Raw genomic sequence first — 17024 nt, forward strand, 5'->3', positions numbered from 1 at the left:
CAGAACCGTTACAACAATCACCGACCTTTGGGGGGTGGGGGGTGGGGGGCTCTTTTAATTTGTATGTGTGGAAATCGGCGATACGGCGCATCCGGTCCGATGGCGGGGAGGGGAAAGGAGAGGGGGGGGTGAAGGATTTTGAGGCACGCTTACAATGTGCGGGAACCTTATTCTTGGGCTTATTGGCTGTGATGTAGGAGCAGGTGAGCAGAGTCCTTCGCAAGAAATGAGAGACGTTCACGTGGGAGATGAGGACGTCGAGGATCGAATGATCTTGGAGGGTTACCGGTCACATGATGACAGATATGAACTTGAACACCGTTCTGTTGTACCTTGACTAGTAAGCCTTTGAGTGCTTGACGAGGATGCCATACCGCATGCTGTTCAAGGACCCTGCTCTTCCACAAGGTTGTGATTGACCAATACCTGCAAGGCTGCTGGTGAGTGACAGTGCAGATAATTGCAGATAATTGCAGAAACAAATTTCTGAGTGGTGGGGCAAGCTGGTTTGGCACCTGGCGTGGACATCGTGCAACCTCGGGCAGCGGCTCGACCCTGATGCGACTCTTTGGATGTGGCGTAATTTTCTAGAAGGCGCTACAGTTGTAGCGCCTCTATGAACCGCATCACGGGGGTACTTTGGCACGTGGAGAAGATCATCTTCCGCCCGAGAATCGGCTGGTCGAGCCAGCAGGTCGTATTGGTGAGGCAGAGAGGGAACCCTCTGATTACCCGGGACTTGTTTGTACAACACAGGAGAGGTGGTCACAGCGCCAAGTGAAGAAGCTACACCAACTGAGAATGCGGTTGTGGATAGGACGTGCTTGTATGCTTGTTCCCTCTCTTTCCCCTCCCCCCCCCCCTCCCTTCGCGGGATGTGGGGTGGCAGGGGCGGTACGGCAAAATGAAAGGGCTCATTTGTTGGCTCGGTAATGGCTTCAGCGCGCCCACTGCCCCCAAAAACGACAATCCCGGACGAGCACGAGGAAATGTTTTGAGAACCTCAAATCTTTCTTTTTTTCTTTTTCGGGGGTTTGTAGAAATCTCGTATGCAAATATGGGCGTTGCGAGACAGAAGCAATCTCCTGCCTATCCGGGGATGGCTGAGTCACAGTATGTAGTCCACGGCGGCGACAGGGGCGAGTGCGAGCCTCCGTCGTCAAGAGTGATGCTAACATCCTGCACAAAGTGGGCTTAATTGCATCCACCACCCAAAAGACCGGAGGATGGGCCGCACCCCGGGTGGCCAATAAAGGGGGAAAACAATTCGGGCTAGAGACGAGGAGAAGTCGTATGGCCGAAGGCAAACCCCGACCCAGAGGACCGTGAGGGGCAGGTGCCTCTAGAACACTTTTCAAAACACCTTCCAGGTGTCAAGTATCCTTGGTCTCTCTGAAAAAGGTCGTCGTCGCATTTCCTACACCTGAGAGAGAGCCGGCGCTCTCTTCTTGTCTCCCAGATGGATTAGTAACTACACTGTTTAGCCATGTCGATGGGAGTCTGCGTTTCGGCAAAAAGAAAATCCAAACACGACAGTTTTTGCTCTCTTTCTCTATGGATGTGACGTCTCCCCCCCTCCCTCCCCTCCCTCCCCGCCACATCTTTTTTTGGGTGTGCCGCTTCTTGTGCTCCTTTTTTTTCCATTCTTCGATTCGCATTCCCAGCTACCTCTGTTTTTCTGTTCCCGCTGAGGGGCCCGAATCGATTCGGGCGTTTTTCACCCGGTGGCCACCACTGAGAAACGTAACACTACGCGATGGACTTTCTTGTCAGTGCCGGGGTTTCGGTAGCCTTTATCGGCTCTTTTTATGTCTGGCCACGTGAACGGTGTTTTTTCCGCTCTGCTGTGAAGTCGCTTAGCATCGCTTCATCAGACCCGACCATCTATGTCGACCGCAGCAGCTACGAAACGATCCGCAGACGCACGATCTCTTTCGGTATGTGCTGTGTCTTGAGCAGCGCCTACCTTGCATCCGATAAGGCATCGCCACTTGTCCTGGAGAGCCGGAGCACTTTTTGGTGGCCGGTAATTCGTTCTTTTGTGTCAACGCTCTTGCTTTTTACAGGGCCACTCACAGATGCGTGGTACCTTGGGACCCTGGTGCAGGCGGAGTGTGCCCTGATGTACTGGCGAAATTACGTGATCTGTCCGCTGGGCGAAGAGCTCTTTTACCGTGGCGTTCTTTTTTCACTTTTGCACCGCCGTTCGTCAGCGACGCGCATTGGCGTCTCATCTCTGCTCTTTGCGCTCTCTCACACGCACCATCTCGTCTCTCTGGCCAGTGTAGCCTACAGGGACAGTGGGGACTTGGACCTTGACGAGAGAGGACGTCTCGCCAAAGAGCGTGCGTGCTGGCTCTCAGCTAGTTGCACCATGTGCGGGATTCTGGTTTTCACTTCCCTATTTGGTCTCCTGAGCGGTTACTATTATGAACACGTTTGCGAGGGTAGCATTGTTGCCATTGCTGCAGCCCACGCGCTGTGCAACGTCATTGGCCCTCCCGAGTTCGTAATTCTTCGAAGCAGCCAGTTATCTGTCCGAAAAAGAGTGGCAAGCGCAGCAGTGTACATCGCCGGGGTCGTGGGGTGGGCTTTAATGCTGGTGCTCTTCTGAACCTAGATGTTCATGAATACCGATCTGGTCTTTCGCATGCTACTTCCTTGATTAGGAGGACAGCCACTGTAGCGACTAGTAGCAAACGGGTTGTGCCCCTGGTCAAACATCACTTGCGAGGGTGTGTGCTTCGGGTACTTTCGGTTCAGGGCACCGACTTTGCCCGACAGGCGGGTTTCCTGTGCGCACAGCGCGTAGGGTCAAATTGTAGTATTATAGGACTCGTCTCTCTGCTTTTCGAACGATCGCTGCCAACTTTCGAATATCTCATTCACTGCCCGTGGGCTCGCCCGCAGAAAATTCGCAGTCGCTGGCTCATCGGCTTCCTCCCCTATTTTTACATTCACACGTATATTCAACAAGGACAGCCCACTCCCACCTCCATTTCACCCCCTCTTCTCCAAGATATTTCCCCCCTTTTCTCCGAAGCTTGTACTGTCGGGATTATGTCCTCCTTTTCTCCTAACGTGAAGGTCTGCGAAGACTTGTCGCAGATGAGTCTCGCCGCGCGCGAGATTATTCTGGGTGCGATCAATGCGCGGGTGGAGAAGTTCGCACCTATCGTATTGGCATTGTCTGGAGGTTCCACCCCTAAGAGGCTTTATGAGGAGCTCCGCGAGCATGATCTGGCGTTGCTGCAGCAGCACGCGGTGCAGTTCATACTGGGCGACGAGCGTCTCCTCGCAGCAGACGACGAGCAAAGCAATTTTTCTATGGCAACTAAGGCGCTGCTTAGTCATGTACCGAGCAGCGATGTCATTCCAATCGACCCGAGCGCCGCGCTGGCGACATCAAGAGACGAAGAGGGCGGCATCGACGCTGCGTGGGTCGTCGCACGGGATTACGAGAACAAACTTTTGAATCGCCTGCCATGCCAGCAAGTAGACAATTTTGCAAAGCCTGTTCCTGTAGTGGACATTGTGCTTCTTGGATTCGGCTCTGATGGTCACACGGCGTCTATATTTCCGAACTCTGTGGCAGCTACGGATGATAAGAATGTCATCACCGTGAGCTATCCAAGCCCAACTATGAACCCAAAGGTCTGGCGAGTCTCTCTCTCCAAGACAGTCATTCAACACGCTAAGCATGTCGTTGTGCTGGCCGCCGGCAAAGATAAAAACTGGGTCGTGCGCGGTATCCTGGATGAGACTCCGACGGTCCCTCTCCCCGTATCGCGGTTCCTCAGAGACTGTCGTGGATCGGTGACGTTGCTCCTTGACCACGGCTCCGCTGAGGGCGTGTTTGCCTAGGCTCCAGAGGTGTGGTGGCTACGGTATACGCACAACGCTTCACCCGTGGGCCACACTCCTGTACATGTGTGTGAGTACAGGTGTCCTTCCCCAGTGAGCACTGCATGCAATGAGCAATATTCTCTATCTAAACACTTATTTAGTGCACCATCTGTGTTGGACTGTGCTCAGCCTCCATTTGGGGCTGAAGCGAACCAGTCGGAATGACGTGCACAGGTGCCGTTACCGTTTAGGATGAGGCGCGACCGCTTTTTGCCCCCTCGGCACCGACGTGGGATGGACCTGTGAGGGATGGTGTCGGATGCACGTGTGTGTCCATCGCTCAGGGTCACAGTGACCAACACAGTGCACTTTCTCCATGGTTGCCAAAGAAGCACAGAATTTCTGCCATTTGTCATCGATTTTTGTCCCTCCGCATTTTTTCTCTTTTGCACGCCCACGTACGTGTCCGTGTTCGTGCCGGCCTACATACGCTCATGTGCGGGGGCTGCGTTCATATCTTGTAGGTGGTCTTTACACGGAGGTTGCTCACTCGACTTCGACAACAAACAAAAGGCATATATCCGAAATCGAACGGAGCACAGCGTCTCAAGTGCTTCTTGGCTCTCATCTGTCTCAATTGCCCTCCCTCTCCCCCATCTCCCCCAACACACACGCTCCATCACGAATGACAGACATATTGAAGTCTGTGAGGCGCATCGTGGTGAAGGTGGGGTCCTCCATTCTCGTGGAAAATGAGGAGATTGCCTCGCACCGCGTCACGGAGCTCTGCAAGTTTCTCGCAGATCTTCGAACCAGGTATGAAGTCATCCTTGTCACCTCGGGCGCAGTCGCTTGCGGGCATACAACAAAGGTGATGGATAAGTCGTCTCCGGCAAATAAGCAGGCGCTGGCAGCGGTGGGGCAGCCAATGCTCATGCACATGTACTCCACCGAGTTCCAAAAGCACAATATTCTCTGCGCGGAGATGATGCTTTCTTCTTACGATCTCGACTCCGGCAAGCGCACTGACAGCGCCCGCCGCGCGATCGACGCGCTTCTCAAACACAGTGTGCTTCCCATTATCAACGAAAACGCTGCGACAGCAGTCCCGGAGTTCGACTTCGGAGACAATGACCGTCTGTCCGCCGCCGTCGCACACAACTTCAACGCGGGTCTTCTTGTCATTCTCAGCGACATCGACGGCTACTACACTGCGCACCCGCACATCTGCAAGGATGCAAAAGTGCGCCGTGTTGTTCACAAAATCGACCCCGCCGATCTTGTTGCTGAGGCGACCCCAAACAACCGTTTTGCAACGGGTGGCATCGTGACAAAGCTGCAGGCTGCTCAATATCTTCTGGAGATGGGCGAGAAGATGTACCTCTCGAGCGGCTTCCAACTGGAAAAGATCCGTCCTTTTCTTCTTGGAGGCCGACACGAAATCGGCACGCTCTTTTTGCCATCAGGGATGAACTACCCCTGATGTGGTTGGAGCAACGTACACGTTTAGACTGCTGGAGAGCAGTGCGAGTATGAAATATTATTAAGCGATTTGTCTGTGAAAAAGCAGCACAGTGGCCAACAACTGGCTAATTGCTTGTCGTGTTGTACGTTGTCGAACCCTGGGGCTGCTTTTTCCGCATTTCAATGCTCTCTAATAATGGAATGCGCGTCGGTGTGTGACTTCGGATGCCACTATTGATTCTCTGTGAAAGGGCCACACCCCCCCTCTATTTTGTTCCCGTCCCCAGAGGCGGTTCTGGTGGCCGCATCGCCAAGTCACCAGAGCTTAAGGTAGACAAAAATTACTCTGTCGCCACTGATATCAGCGACTGGATATGTGATGACGCTGTCTTGGATGGACACGTGACACAGCCCCAGTTTGTTACCATTCATATGATTCCCACACAATGAAGGCTTTTTTCTCTCTTTTTCTTTTTTCTCTCAGCTTTATCGTGCTTGTGCTCATGTAGATACGCTTAGGCTGGGGGATCTGAAGTGATCTGTTGTGTGGTGATGCGCAAAGATTGATCATGAGGCAATGCTCAGATGACGGATCCTGCAGTCCTGCGACGCGTGTCTTTTTTTCTTTAAAGCTGTTTATTTTAGAACGATACGTGGAGTTTTCAACTGCCCGACGAAAACTGGGAAACAACCTATTTGAAGCGTAATAAGATTCTCGACCAATAAAAAAAAATCTATCCTGTTGTATTCTTGATTTTCTGCCTATGTTTTTTTTTTGGTGTTGTTGAGGTGAATACGAGCTCACCTGTGACTGTGGTGGGCTTGTGAGTGAGGATTAGGTGAAAGCAGTGCTTGCCTCTGGCGCAACGAAACAAAAAGCAGTTTCTAGCGGGCAATCAAAGCTGGTTTCTTTACGGTGTCCGTCTTGTTTTTCTGTTTCCTGAAAAGAGCATTAATCTTTCGCAGCATTGATTACTTATACGTCTTTTACTCGTTTGTATCCTGAATATAGCAGACTCGTTGTTCTGCAGCACCTTGTAAAATGCACCTCCAAGCAACAAAATCTCTCTCTGGCGTGACAGAGCCGCGTAAAGCATCCCCATCAGCCACTTTGTTGGCGAATCGGGACCGCTGTCACAGCGGTTTCACCGTAGGCTCCCAACCTGAGCCCCGAGGAAACTCTCCACTCGAATCGTTTCTTCATGTGTATTTCGTCTCTAGCTCTCCCTGACACGGCGGGTGGTAAGACACTCTAAGGGCACACGGAGACAGCCTATGGGAAGTCGTTGTCCTTTATACCCCCCTTGCCATTGCGCGTACACTTCTTGTGCTGCCGTGTTACTTGCACGACGAACAACGGACTAGCGAAATGCGCTGCTCTCTTAGCTGGAGGAGGTGAGCCGAAAAGACGGGTATCCTCACTCTCTATTGTGGGGACTCGTCCCCGGAGTGTTAGGCGCCAATGTTCTCCCCCGGTCCTTGTACCCTCAAACACTACCCGCATCTTACTTGTGTCCGTTAAATTTGTCTTGTGTCTCCCCTCTTCTCGGTTTTGATCGTCTATCACTGGCGATTTACAACGGCGTAGGGAATCGTCACAGATGGTAAGCCATATTCTCGCCGTCCTTTCTCCCAAACAGGTTGCTGTTGTTTTTCCGTTCCGTACACTACGATACTTCAAGAGTGAAACACCACACTCTCCCCGTAAAATATGAGTGGTGTGCGGGTGAGTCCGCGTTGCTGGGGATTGTGGGACGTCTGAGGGTGTAACTCCGCTGCTCTTTGTACTCGTCACAGGTCATCGGCGAGCACAGGGGGGACTCCTCTGCATGTTGCACACTCTACCGTACTGCTTTTTCTGTTCTCACGCCAGCTCGGGCATTTGTGGAAGTGACCAACACGAAAAACTTTTCCGCCTGGCTGCACTGTTTCCGTTGAGGCCCCTAGAAGGTGTTCAGGCACAGTCACTAGTGTATGGCCTCTTTGTCTGGTGCCTGGGGAATATTTCTCATACGGTGCACCAGATTTTTGTGCTGGGTCAACACGGTTGACATGGTCAACTGCTGACTAGCACTGTGGTGCGGCTGCACATTTTGACTGTCTTTTATGATGCACAGTCCATCTCTCAGTTCTTGGGCATTAACCCCCCCCCCCCCCCCGCAATCAACAGCGACAAAAGGCCGGTAGCAGTGACAGACGAATGCAGTGGAAGCGTCATCTATGAAACACCACCGTCTAGATTGGTCATGTCTGTCTCTGCGGTTCGTCTATCGTACAAGTGACCGTCCTGTGGAAGAGTAATCGGTGTGCCGTCTGTCGCTTCTGCGAAGCGTGCTAGTGCCGCTACGCAGCTTTCACGTTTGCTACACACCTGAGATGTTTCCCGTTTCGGGTTCTCTCAGCACACGTTGAGTTTGTCACTACGAGAGGTTGCAGCACACCACCTTGAAATGGGAGCGTTCTTGCGCTTGGACTGTGTCGAGCGCTTCTCTATATGCGTCAAACTGAGGAGGACTACCCTCGCCGGATACCTGTTCGCCTTTACCTGACAATCCATACCGCGCAGCGGTGGTAGCGGCAGGTCATACTGCCTTGGTAGTGTACCGATGGTACTGCGTTGAGACACTGGGCGTATTATCCCATTTTTGCTTCTGTCCGGCTTCCTTGTAAACTACTGTGTGTCGCACCCGTCACGACGTTACAGGCGTTGGGCCTCACTATCATGCTAGCAATCGACATACCACATTGCACCCGGACAACTTCAAGACCCCTGCCTTGGTATTGTTTCTTCAGAGAGGCTCATTTGCCCTAGGAAGACGGACGCGATTTCACGTCGCCAGTGTGCCTGCACACGCGACTGTGTGCACAGCATTCGGAAGAACAGGCACTTGCTCACGGTTACTAGCTGTCATTTTGTCTAGCCTTGGTTCAAATAGAGGAACTTACAGCGCCGCGCACTACGCCGTGCATGCGGGATGCGCATATACTTCTGGACAGGCAGCTTGGAAGAAGCCCAACACATTACAATGTTGGCGTTGCCTGCGCGTGTATCAGCGCGTGGCCTGGTTTCGCATAGCGCCCCCCCCCTCCCCCCGGGGGGTGGTCTCTCTAAGTGTCTTCCCGTTCACGATAACAGGGCGGGGCTTTGCGTCCTCTAAGCGCCATCGGCATGGCTCCATGCACACATGGAGACGCCGTCTCCGGTACACACTCCCGTACTGGATGTACTGGGTCACGCCTGCGCGATAGCTTTGCATCTCACTCGGTAACAGCGAACCCATTGGAGGTTCTTTTTGCAGGGCGTGTAGCTCAGTGGTAGAGCGTCCGTTTCGCATACGGAAGGCCTAGGGTTCGATCCCCTACCCGTCCACTTTTTAGAAAACCCTGCCCTGGGTGACCTGACCGCGGCGGCAGGGTGGCGCCTTTTGTTCTCTATTCCAGATCGGCGCGCAGACGTCGCGTTACCTCCTGCCGTTATTCTCCATCCCATTGCCCTCGAGGTCTCCGTGGGGTTGGCACTGCAGCTCCGTCGGCTTGTTTTCATTTGCGTGAAAGTCAACCGTATAAAGGGAAGATGAAAAACGAAGCGGAACACCTTGGATCCTAGACGCGCGCGGCGTGTGTCCCTGGCCCTCGCCGTATGCGTCTGCAGGCGCAACTTACACTAGCAGTCGATGCTTGTGGCGGTGCTCGGGGATAGGGGATAGACGGGGGTGCCGGTTCCTGCTGCCGCGTTGTCAGTGCTGCGACTTTTGCGATTTCGGGCCGATAGGGTCATAGGGTCAGGGTGCATAGGTTGAGTGTAAGGTTTAAAGTCAAGTCCATAAAATTTAGGTTAAATTAGAATTTAAAATTAAAGATTAGGGTAGAAATTGAAATTAGATTAGATTAAATTAGAATTAAGTTAGAAATTAAATTAAATTAAAATTGAAGTTGTTGAAATTAAATTCGAAGGTAAAATTTAAATTAAAATTAAAGTGGGGTAAATTGAAATTGAAGATTGAGGTGAAATTAAAGTCAAATTGGAGTCTAATTAAGTCAAGTCAAATTAGGTTAAATTAAGTCGAAATTAAGTCAAATTGAGGTCAGGTAGTTAAGTTAGGGTCAAGGTCAAAATTAAAGTTAAGATTAAAATTGAGTTCAAATTACAAGTTAAATTAAATTGAAAATTAAGGTCAAGATTAAATTCAAAGTTAAAATTAAAGTTAAGATTAAAGTTAAGTCAAATTTAGGATTAAGAAGTTAAAGTTAAGTCAAGATTAAGATTAAAATTCAAATTAAAATTAAAGTTAGAGTCAGGGTTAGAGGTTAGGGTTAAGGGTTAGGGTTAAGGTTAAGGTTAGGGTTAGGGTTAGGGTTAGGAGTTAGGGTTGAGTTAGGAGTTAGTTTAAGGGTTTGAGGTAATTGGAGTTAAGTAAGTCAAGTCAAGTCAAATTAAAGTTAGAATTAAAATTAAAGTTAAGATTAAAATTTAGGGTCAAATTAAAGTTAGGGTTAGGGTTAGGGTTAGGGTTAGGGTTAGGGTTAGGGTTAGGGTTAGGGTTGGGGTTAGGGTTAGGGTTAGGGTTAGGGTTAGGGTTAGGGTTAGGGTTAGGGTTAGGGTTAGGGTTAGGGTTAGGGTTAGGGTTAGGGTTAGGGTTAGGGTTAGGGTTAGGGTTAGGGTCGCAGGTGAGCATCATGATGCGGTCGAACAAGGAGCGCCTTCACAGGCCTCTCTGTGGCCTGAGACTACAAAGAGGCGCACGCACGCACACATTCACAATCGTGTAGACGTACAGCGGGGAGGGAGGGAGGGGGGGAGGGAGGGGGGTAGAGGAGGGGGGTAGAGGAGGGCACGAGAACTTCATCAGCGAGCAAACAAAATACAGAGAAGACACATACACACACACACACACACGCACTCTCTCTCTCAGGGGAACGAAGGTGACATGGTGAGACCATGGAGAGACGGTGGGGAGGGAGGAAGGGCGAACGGGGGAGACGGGTGAAGAGATGATGCAAAAGTGTCTGCTGTTGTTTTCGCTCATCTCAGTGTCCTCTCTCGCTGGCTTCGCCTCACCGCGGAGGGGTAATCTCCCCCACCCTCCCGCCCCCCTCCTTTGTGGCGGTAGCGTTCTGATACCGTGCGGTCGTGCTCCCGCTCTCTCTCTCATTTGCCTCGTGTGAGAAGTCTCCTCCCTTCCTGTCCTCCTCCTCCTCCTCCCTCCCCGAAGAAGTCTGGGCCCAGTGGGTTGCACAAAGAAGGGGGAGAGGGAGGAGAAAGGGAAAGGGAAAGGGCGGGCTACGGAACAGGAAAGAAACACAACTACAGATCCGCAGCGCAGGGAGGCTCCCATCCGTAGCGTACGTGTTCACCTTCGGGATAAAAAAGAAAAACGAAAAAACGTTCGTCGCACAGCGTCTAGCTGGAAGAAACAGATATATGGCGAATTAAGGGGGGAGGGAGGGGGCCATACGCAAAGACACGGGATGCGTCGATCGTTGCAGGTGAGCCGAGCGCGTGGGTCGACACGTGGACGAGCACACCACGGCAGGGGCAATGCACAGATGGGCTCCAGGAAATGAAAGCAAAACATCAGAAGGAAGAGTTCGACGCTTAAACAAAAGTAACAGCCACCACACACACACGCGTGCCCTTGAGATGGTGTCGCATCGTCAGCTCACTCGTCTTTCGTTGGGCTCTTCTGCCGTCGCATCGCTTCGCCCCGCTTCGCCATCCCGGAAAATAGCAAAAACGTTTTCGGAAAACAGGGGAGAAGGCAGAGAAGCAAAATAGAGCACGTACGCAATAAAGGCGGGGTGGATGTGTCCTCCACTACACCGCTCTGCCCTGCTCCCCGCGTGCATGGAAGATGAAAATAGAGAGGGGGCGGTCCGGGGAGCGGAGGAGACAGAGAACACGATCATCACCACTCGGCCACGCCTCTTGACTCCATTTTGGGTCAACAGGCTGAATAAATATATACTCTGCAGGGACACACACACACTCACACCACCGCCACCAGAACCACACCCTCCCACCCCTGTGATGTTTCATCCCTCGAGCTCGAGCTCGGGGGAGGAGGGGAAGGTGGAGGAGGTGGGCGGAAGAGGAGGAAAGTAGGGAGGCGTGGGTGCACTGCAGGGAGTCACCACCTCACATCACCCACGCCCCAATGAGGAGCAGTCCCGGCAACCAGGGCCACCGCCGGCGGCTTCATACGGGTGGCGGCGTCATCTTCAGTGCAGCAGCTGAATTACCGCGCAAAGCCCCCCCTCCTCCCTCAAACTGCCAAAGCACACACCACCGTCGTGTTCGTGAAGCTCCCTAGGCCCTCGCCGCACATCGACGACTGCGTGGACGTGTTGAGGGCCACTCGCTGCAGCAGATGGCGTTCCTGTGATTCCCCAGCACGCACGTTATCGCAGATCGCATTCAGTTGAGTGGCAAAAGAAGCGGTAGTAGTTTCAGGTGCGCTCGACGTTGTGGCCGCCAGTGAGGACTCATTCGAGGAGGGGGCCGTTGTGGACTCCTACAAGGGGGCATGGATGACGATGACGACGACGACTCAGTCGACAATCCCAAGATTCTTCTCGGAATATCCCGGCATAGGAGACGGTCCACCCGAGACTTGGGCGGCGTTTTTAGACGCGGCTGCGGTGCCGTCGACTGTGATCAAGACGGCCAGCACCATGAGCGCGGCCAGCATTGCCAAGAAGGCACTGCGAAGATGAATGAGACGCATTTGGAGCACCAAGTACCCGAGCGGGGGGAAGAGACAACTGACAGGGTAGGGGACTCGAGTGTTCAACAGGAAAGTTTGAAACAAAGAACGACAAACAAACACGCGAGGGGAGTGTGAGTGTGAGTGTGAAAAACGCGTTCAGTGAATACGCTGTGAACAGGGCGGTAATGCAGGGATCGTCGATGACGGCGAAGTGGACCTGAATGAACGATGAAGAGAGAGAGGGGCAGGGGTGGTGGGTGTGAGGGGTGGGGGGGATGACAGACATGACGGTGTTGAGGTGTGGGGATGGAGAGAGACGAGGGAGAGGAAGGGAAGGGGAGGGGGGGAGAGAGCGACCGGCTACCGCACATTCTCACCAACCTCTCCCTCCCCGCCCCTGCTGCCCAGTCAATGAATACAGGCATCCATGGACTCGGTGATTCTTTGTTCGCTGCTTGTTGCGCTGTTTATTCGTCATGGGATGGCTCACGCACGTATGCATATAAAGATGGAAAAAAAAGACAGATATCCGTACGTACATATATAGAGAGAAAAAAAAAGAAAGAGAGATGTGCATGCACGTGTGGGTGTACGGCCGTCTGCATAATTCATCGGCTACTCGTACACACACACCACCACCACAGGCCCGCATCTGACACCATCCGGCCTCCAGCACGACTTTTGCTTTCTGTGCAACTCCCCCCCCCCCCACCCCCACCCCACACTCCTCCTCCCCGCGTCGATGTGTATTTCCAGCGCGGTCATTAGCCCGACTGCTCTCCTGGATTCACGCGATCCCCTGTGCTGCGCCACCCACGCATGTCCGTCCAGGTGAGCATCATGATGCGGTCAAACAAGGAGCGCCTTCACAGGCCTCTCTGTGGCCTGAGACTACAAAGAGGCGCACGCACGCACACATTGACAATCGTGTAGACGTACAACGGGGAGGGAGGGAGGGAGGGGGGTAGAGGAGGGCACGAGAACTTCAGCGAGCAAACAAAATACAGAGAAGACACACACACACACACACACACGCACTCTCTCTCTCAGGGGAACGAAGGTGACATGGTGAGGCCATGGAGAGACGGTGGGGAGGGAGGAAGGGCGAACGGGGGAGGCAGGTGAAGAGATGATGCAAAAGTGTCTGCTGTTGTTTTCGCTCATCTCAGTGTCCTCTCTCGCTGGCTTCGCCTCACCGCGGAGGGGTAATCTCCCCCACCCTCCCGCCCCCCTCCTTTGTGGCGGTAGCGTTCTGATACCGTGCGGTCGTGCTCCCGCTCTCTCTCTCATTTGCCTCGTGTGAGAAGTCTCCTCCCTTCCTGTCCTCCTCCTCCTCCTCCTCCTCCTCCTCCCCCCGAAGAAGTCGGGGCCCAGTGGGTTGCACAAAGAAGGGGGAGAGGGAGGAGAAAGGGAAAGGGAAAGGGCGGGCTACGGAACAGGAAAGAAACACAACTACAGATCCGCAGCGCAGGGAGGCTCCCATCCGTAGCGTACGTGTTCACCTTCGGGATAAAAAAGAAAAGAAACGAAAAAACGTTCGTCACACAGCGTCTAGCTGGAAAAAACAGATATATGGCGAATTAAGGGGGGAGGGAGGGGGCCATACGCAAAGACACGGGATGCGTCGATCGTTGCAGGTGAGGCGAGCGCGTGGGTCGACACGTGGACGAGCACACCACGGCAGGGGCAATGCGCAGATGGGCTCCAGGAAATGAAAGCAAAACATCAGAAGGAAGAGTTCGACGCTTAAACAAAAGTAACAGCCACCACACACACACGCGTGCCCTTGATATGGTGTCGCATCGTCATCTCACTCGTCTTTCGTTGGGCTCTTCTGTCGTCGCATCGCTTCGCCCCGCTTCACCATCCCGGAAAATAACAAAACCGTTTTCGAAAAACAGGGGAGAAGGCAGAGAAGCAAAATAGAGCACGTACGCAATAAAGGCGGGGTGGATGTGTCCTCCACTACACCGCTCTGCCCTGCTCCCTGCGTGCATGGAAGATGAAAATAGAGAGGGGGCGGCCCGGGGAGCGGAGGAGACAGAGAACACGATCATCACCACTCGGCCACGCCTCTTGACTCCATTTTGGGTCAACAGGCTGAATAAATATATACTCTGCAGAGACACACACACACTCACACCACCGCCACAACCGCCACCAGAACCACGCCCTCCCACCCCCGTGATGTTTCATCCCTCGAGCTCGAGCTCGGGGGAGGAGGGGAAGGTGGAGGAGGTGGGCGGAGGGGGAGGAAAGTAGGGAGGCGTGGGTGCACTGCAGGGAGTCACCACCTCACATCACCCACGCCCCAATGAGGAGCAGTCCCGGCAACCAGGGCCACCGCCGGCGTCTTCATACGGGTGGCGGCGTCATCTTCAGTGCAGCAGCTGAATTACCGCGCAAAGCCCCCCCTCCTCCCTCAAACTGCCAAAGCACACACCACCGTCGTGTTCGTGAAGCTCCCTAGGCCCTCGCCGCACATCGACGACTGCGTGGACGTGTTGAGGGCCACTCGCTGCAGCAGATGGCGTTCCTGTGATTCCCCAGCACGCACGTTATCGCAGATCGCATTCAGTTGAGTGGCAAAAGAAGCGGTAGTGGTTTCGGGTGCGCTCGACGTTGTGGCCGCCAATGAGGACTCATTCGAGGAGGGGGCCGTTGTGGACTCCTACAAAGGGGGGCATGGACGACGACGACGACGACGACTCAGTCGACAATTCCAAGATTCTTCTTGGAATATCCCGGCATAGGCGACGGTTCAGCCGAGATTCGGGTGGTGGTTTCAGCCGCGGCTGCGGTACCGCCGACGGTGATCAAGACGGCCAGCACCATGAGCGCGGCCAGCATCGCCAAGAAGGCACTGCGAAGATGAATGAGACGCATCTGGAGCACCAAGTACCCGAGCGGGGGGAGGAGACAACTGACAGGGTAGGGGACTCGAGTGTTCACCAGGAAAGTTTGAAACAAAGAACGACAAACAAACACGCGAGGGGAGTGTGAGTGTGAGTGTGAAAAACGCGTTCAGTGAATACGCTGTGAACAGGGCGGTAATGCAGGATCGTCAGCGAACGGCGAAGTGGACCTGAATGAACGATGAAGAGAGAGAGGGAACGGGGGTGGGGGGTGTGAGGGGGTGGGGGGGATGACAGACATGACGGTGTTGAGGTGTGGGGATGGAGAGAGACGGGGGAGAGGATGGGAAGGGGAGGGGGAGAGAGCGACCGGCTACCGCACATTCTCTCCAACCTCTCTCTCCCCGCCCCTGCTGCCCAGTCAATGAATACAGGCATCCATGGTCTCGGTGATTCTTTGTTCGCTGCTTGTTGCGCTGTTTATTCGTCATGGGATCGCTCACGCACGTATGCATATAAAGATGGGAAAAAAAGACAGATATCCGTACGTACATATATAGAGAGAAAAAAAGAAAGAGAGATGTGCATGCACGTGTGGGTGTACGGCCGTCTGCATAATGCATCGGCTACTCGTACGCACACTACCACCACCACAGGCCCGCATCTGACACCATCCGGCATCCAGCACGACTTTTGCTTTCTGTGCAACTCCGCCACCCCCACACTCCCCCTCCCCGCGTCGATGTGTATTTCCGCCGCGGTCATTCGCCCGACTGCTCTCCTGGATTCACGCGATCCCCTGTGCTGCGCCACCCACGCATGTCCGTCCAGGTGAGCATCATGATGCGGTCAAACAAGGAGCGCCTTCACAGGCCTCTCTGTGGCCTGAGACTACAAAGAGGCGCACGCACGCACACATTGACAATCGTGTAGACGTACAACGGGGAGGGAGGGAGGGAGGGGGGTAGAGGAGGGCACGAGAACTTCATCAGCGAGCAAACAAAATACAGAGAAGACACACACACACACACACACGCACTCTCTCTCTCAGGGGAACGAAGGTGACATGGTGAGGCCATGGAGAGACGGTGGGGAGGGAGGAAGGGCGAACGGGGGAGGCAGGTGAAGAGATGATGCAAAAGTGTCTGCTGTTGTTTTCGCTCATCTCAGTGTCCTCTCTCGCTGGCCTCGCCTCACCGCGGAGGGGTAATCTCCCCCACCCTCCCGCCCCCCCCCCTGTGGCGGTAGCGTTCTGATACCGTGCGGTCGTGCTCCCGCTCTCTCTCTCATTTGCCTCGTGTGAGAAGTCTCCTCCCTCCCTGTCCTCCTCCTCCTCCCCCTCCCCCCGAGGAAGTCGGGGCCCAGTGGGTTGCACAAAGAAGGGGGAGAGGGAGGGGGAAGGAGGGAAAGGGAAAGGGCGGGCTACGGAACAGGAAAGAAACACAACTACAGATCCGCAGCACAGGGAGGCTCCCATCCGTAGCGTACGTGTTCACCTTCGGGATAAAAAAGAAAAGAAACGAAAAAACGTTCGTCACACAGCGTCTAGCTGGAAGAAACAGATATATGGCGAATTAAGGGGGGAGGGAGGGGGCCATACGCAAAGATACGGGATGCGTCGATCGTTGCAGGTGAGGCGAGCGCGTGGGTCGACACGTGGACGAGCACACCACGGCAGGGGCAATGCACAGATGGGCTCCAGGAAATGAAAGCAAAACATCAGAAGGAAGAGTTCGACGCTTAAACAAAAGTAACAGCCACCACACGCACACGCGTGCCCTTGATATGGTGTCGCATCGTCATCTCACTCGTCTTTCGTTGGGCTCTTCTGTCGTCGCATCGCTTCGCCCCGCTTCACCATCCCGGAAAATAACAAAACAGTTTTCGGAAAACAGGGGAGAAGGCAGAGAAGCAAAATAGAGCACGTACGCAATAAAGGCGGGGTGGATGTGTCCTCCACTACACCGCTCTGCCCTGCTCCCCGCGTGCATGGAAGATGAAAATAGAGAGGGGGCGGCCCGGGGAGCGGAGGAGACAGAGAACACGATCATCACCACTCGGCCACGCCTCTTGACTCCATTTTGGGTCAACAGGCTGAATAAATATATACTCTGCAGAGACACACACACACTCACACCACCGCCACAACCGC

General features: G+C 53.7%; 3 protein-coding genes across 3 annotated transcripts; all 3 read left to right on the forward strand.

Moving 5' to 3' along the window:
• Positions 1 to 1756: 1756 nt before the first annotated feature.
• Positions 1757 to 2614, forward strand: JKF63_04327 (uncharacterized protein; the record flags this gene model as incomplete). The annotated part of the gene is made up of 1 exon (XM_067900313.1): positions 1757 to 2614. One exon carries the CDS (start codon positions 1757 to 1759, stop codon positions 2612 to 2614), a length of 858 nt encoding a protein of 285 aa, XP_067756497.1.
• Positions 2615 to 3060: 446 nt separating this feature from the next.
• On the forward strand, positions 3061 to 3864 carry JKF63_04328 (uncharacterized protein; the record flags this gene model as incomplete). Its single annotated transcript, XM_067900314.1, has 1 exon — positions 3061 to 3864. The coding sequence occupies one exon, from the start codon at positions 3061 to 3063 to the stop codon at positions 3862 to 3864; it is 804 nt and encodes a 267-aa protein (XP_067756498.1).
• A 667-nt stretch (positions 3865 to 4531) lies between these two features.
• Positions 4532 to 5329, forward strand: JKF63_04329 (uncharacterized protein; the record flags this gene model as incomplete). Its single annotated transcript, XM_067900315.1, has 1 exon — positions 4532 to 5329. One exon carries the CDS (start codon positions 4532 to 4534, stop codon positions 5327 to 5329), a length of 798 nt encoding a protein of 265 aa, XP_067756499.1.
• Between the last annotated feature and the right edge of the window lie 11695 nt (positions 5330 to 17024).

This window comes from Porcisia hertigi, chromosome 26, assembly GCF_017918235.1.
Source record: "Porcisia hertigi strain C119 chromosome 26, whole genome shotgun sequence".
In the NCBI taxonomy this organism is placed as follows: Eukaryota; Euglenozoa; class Kinetoplastea; order Trypanosomatida; family Trypanosomatidae; genus Porcisia; species Porcisia hertigi.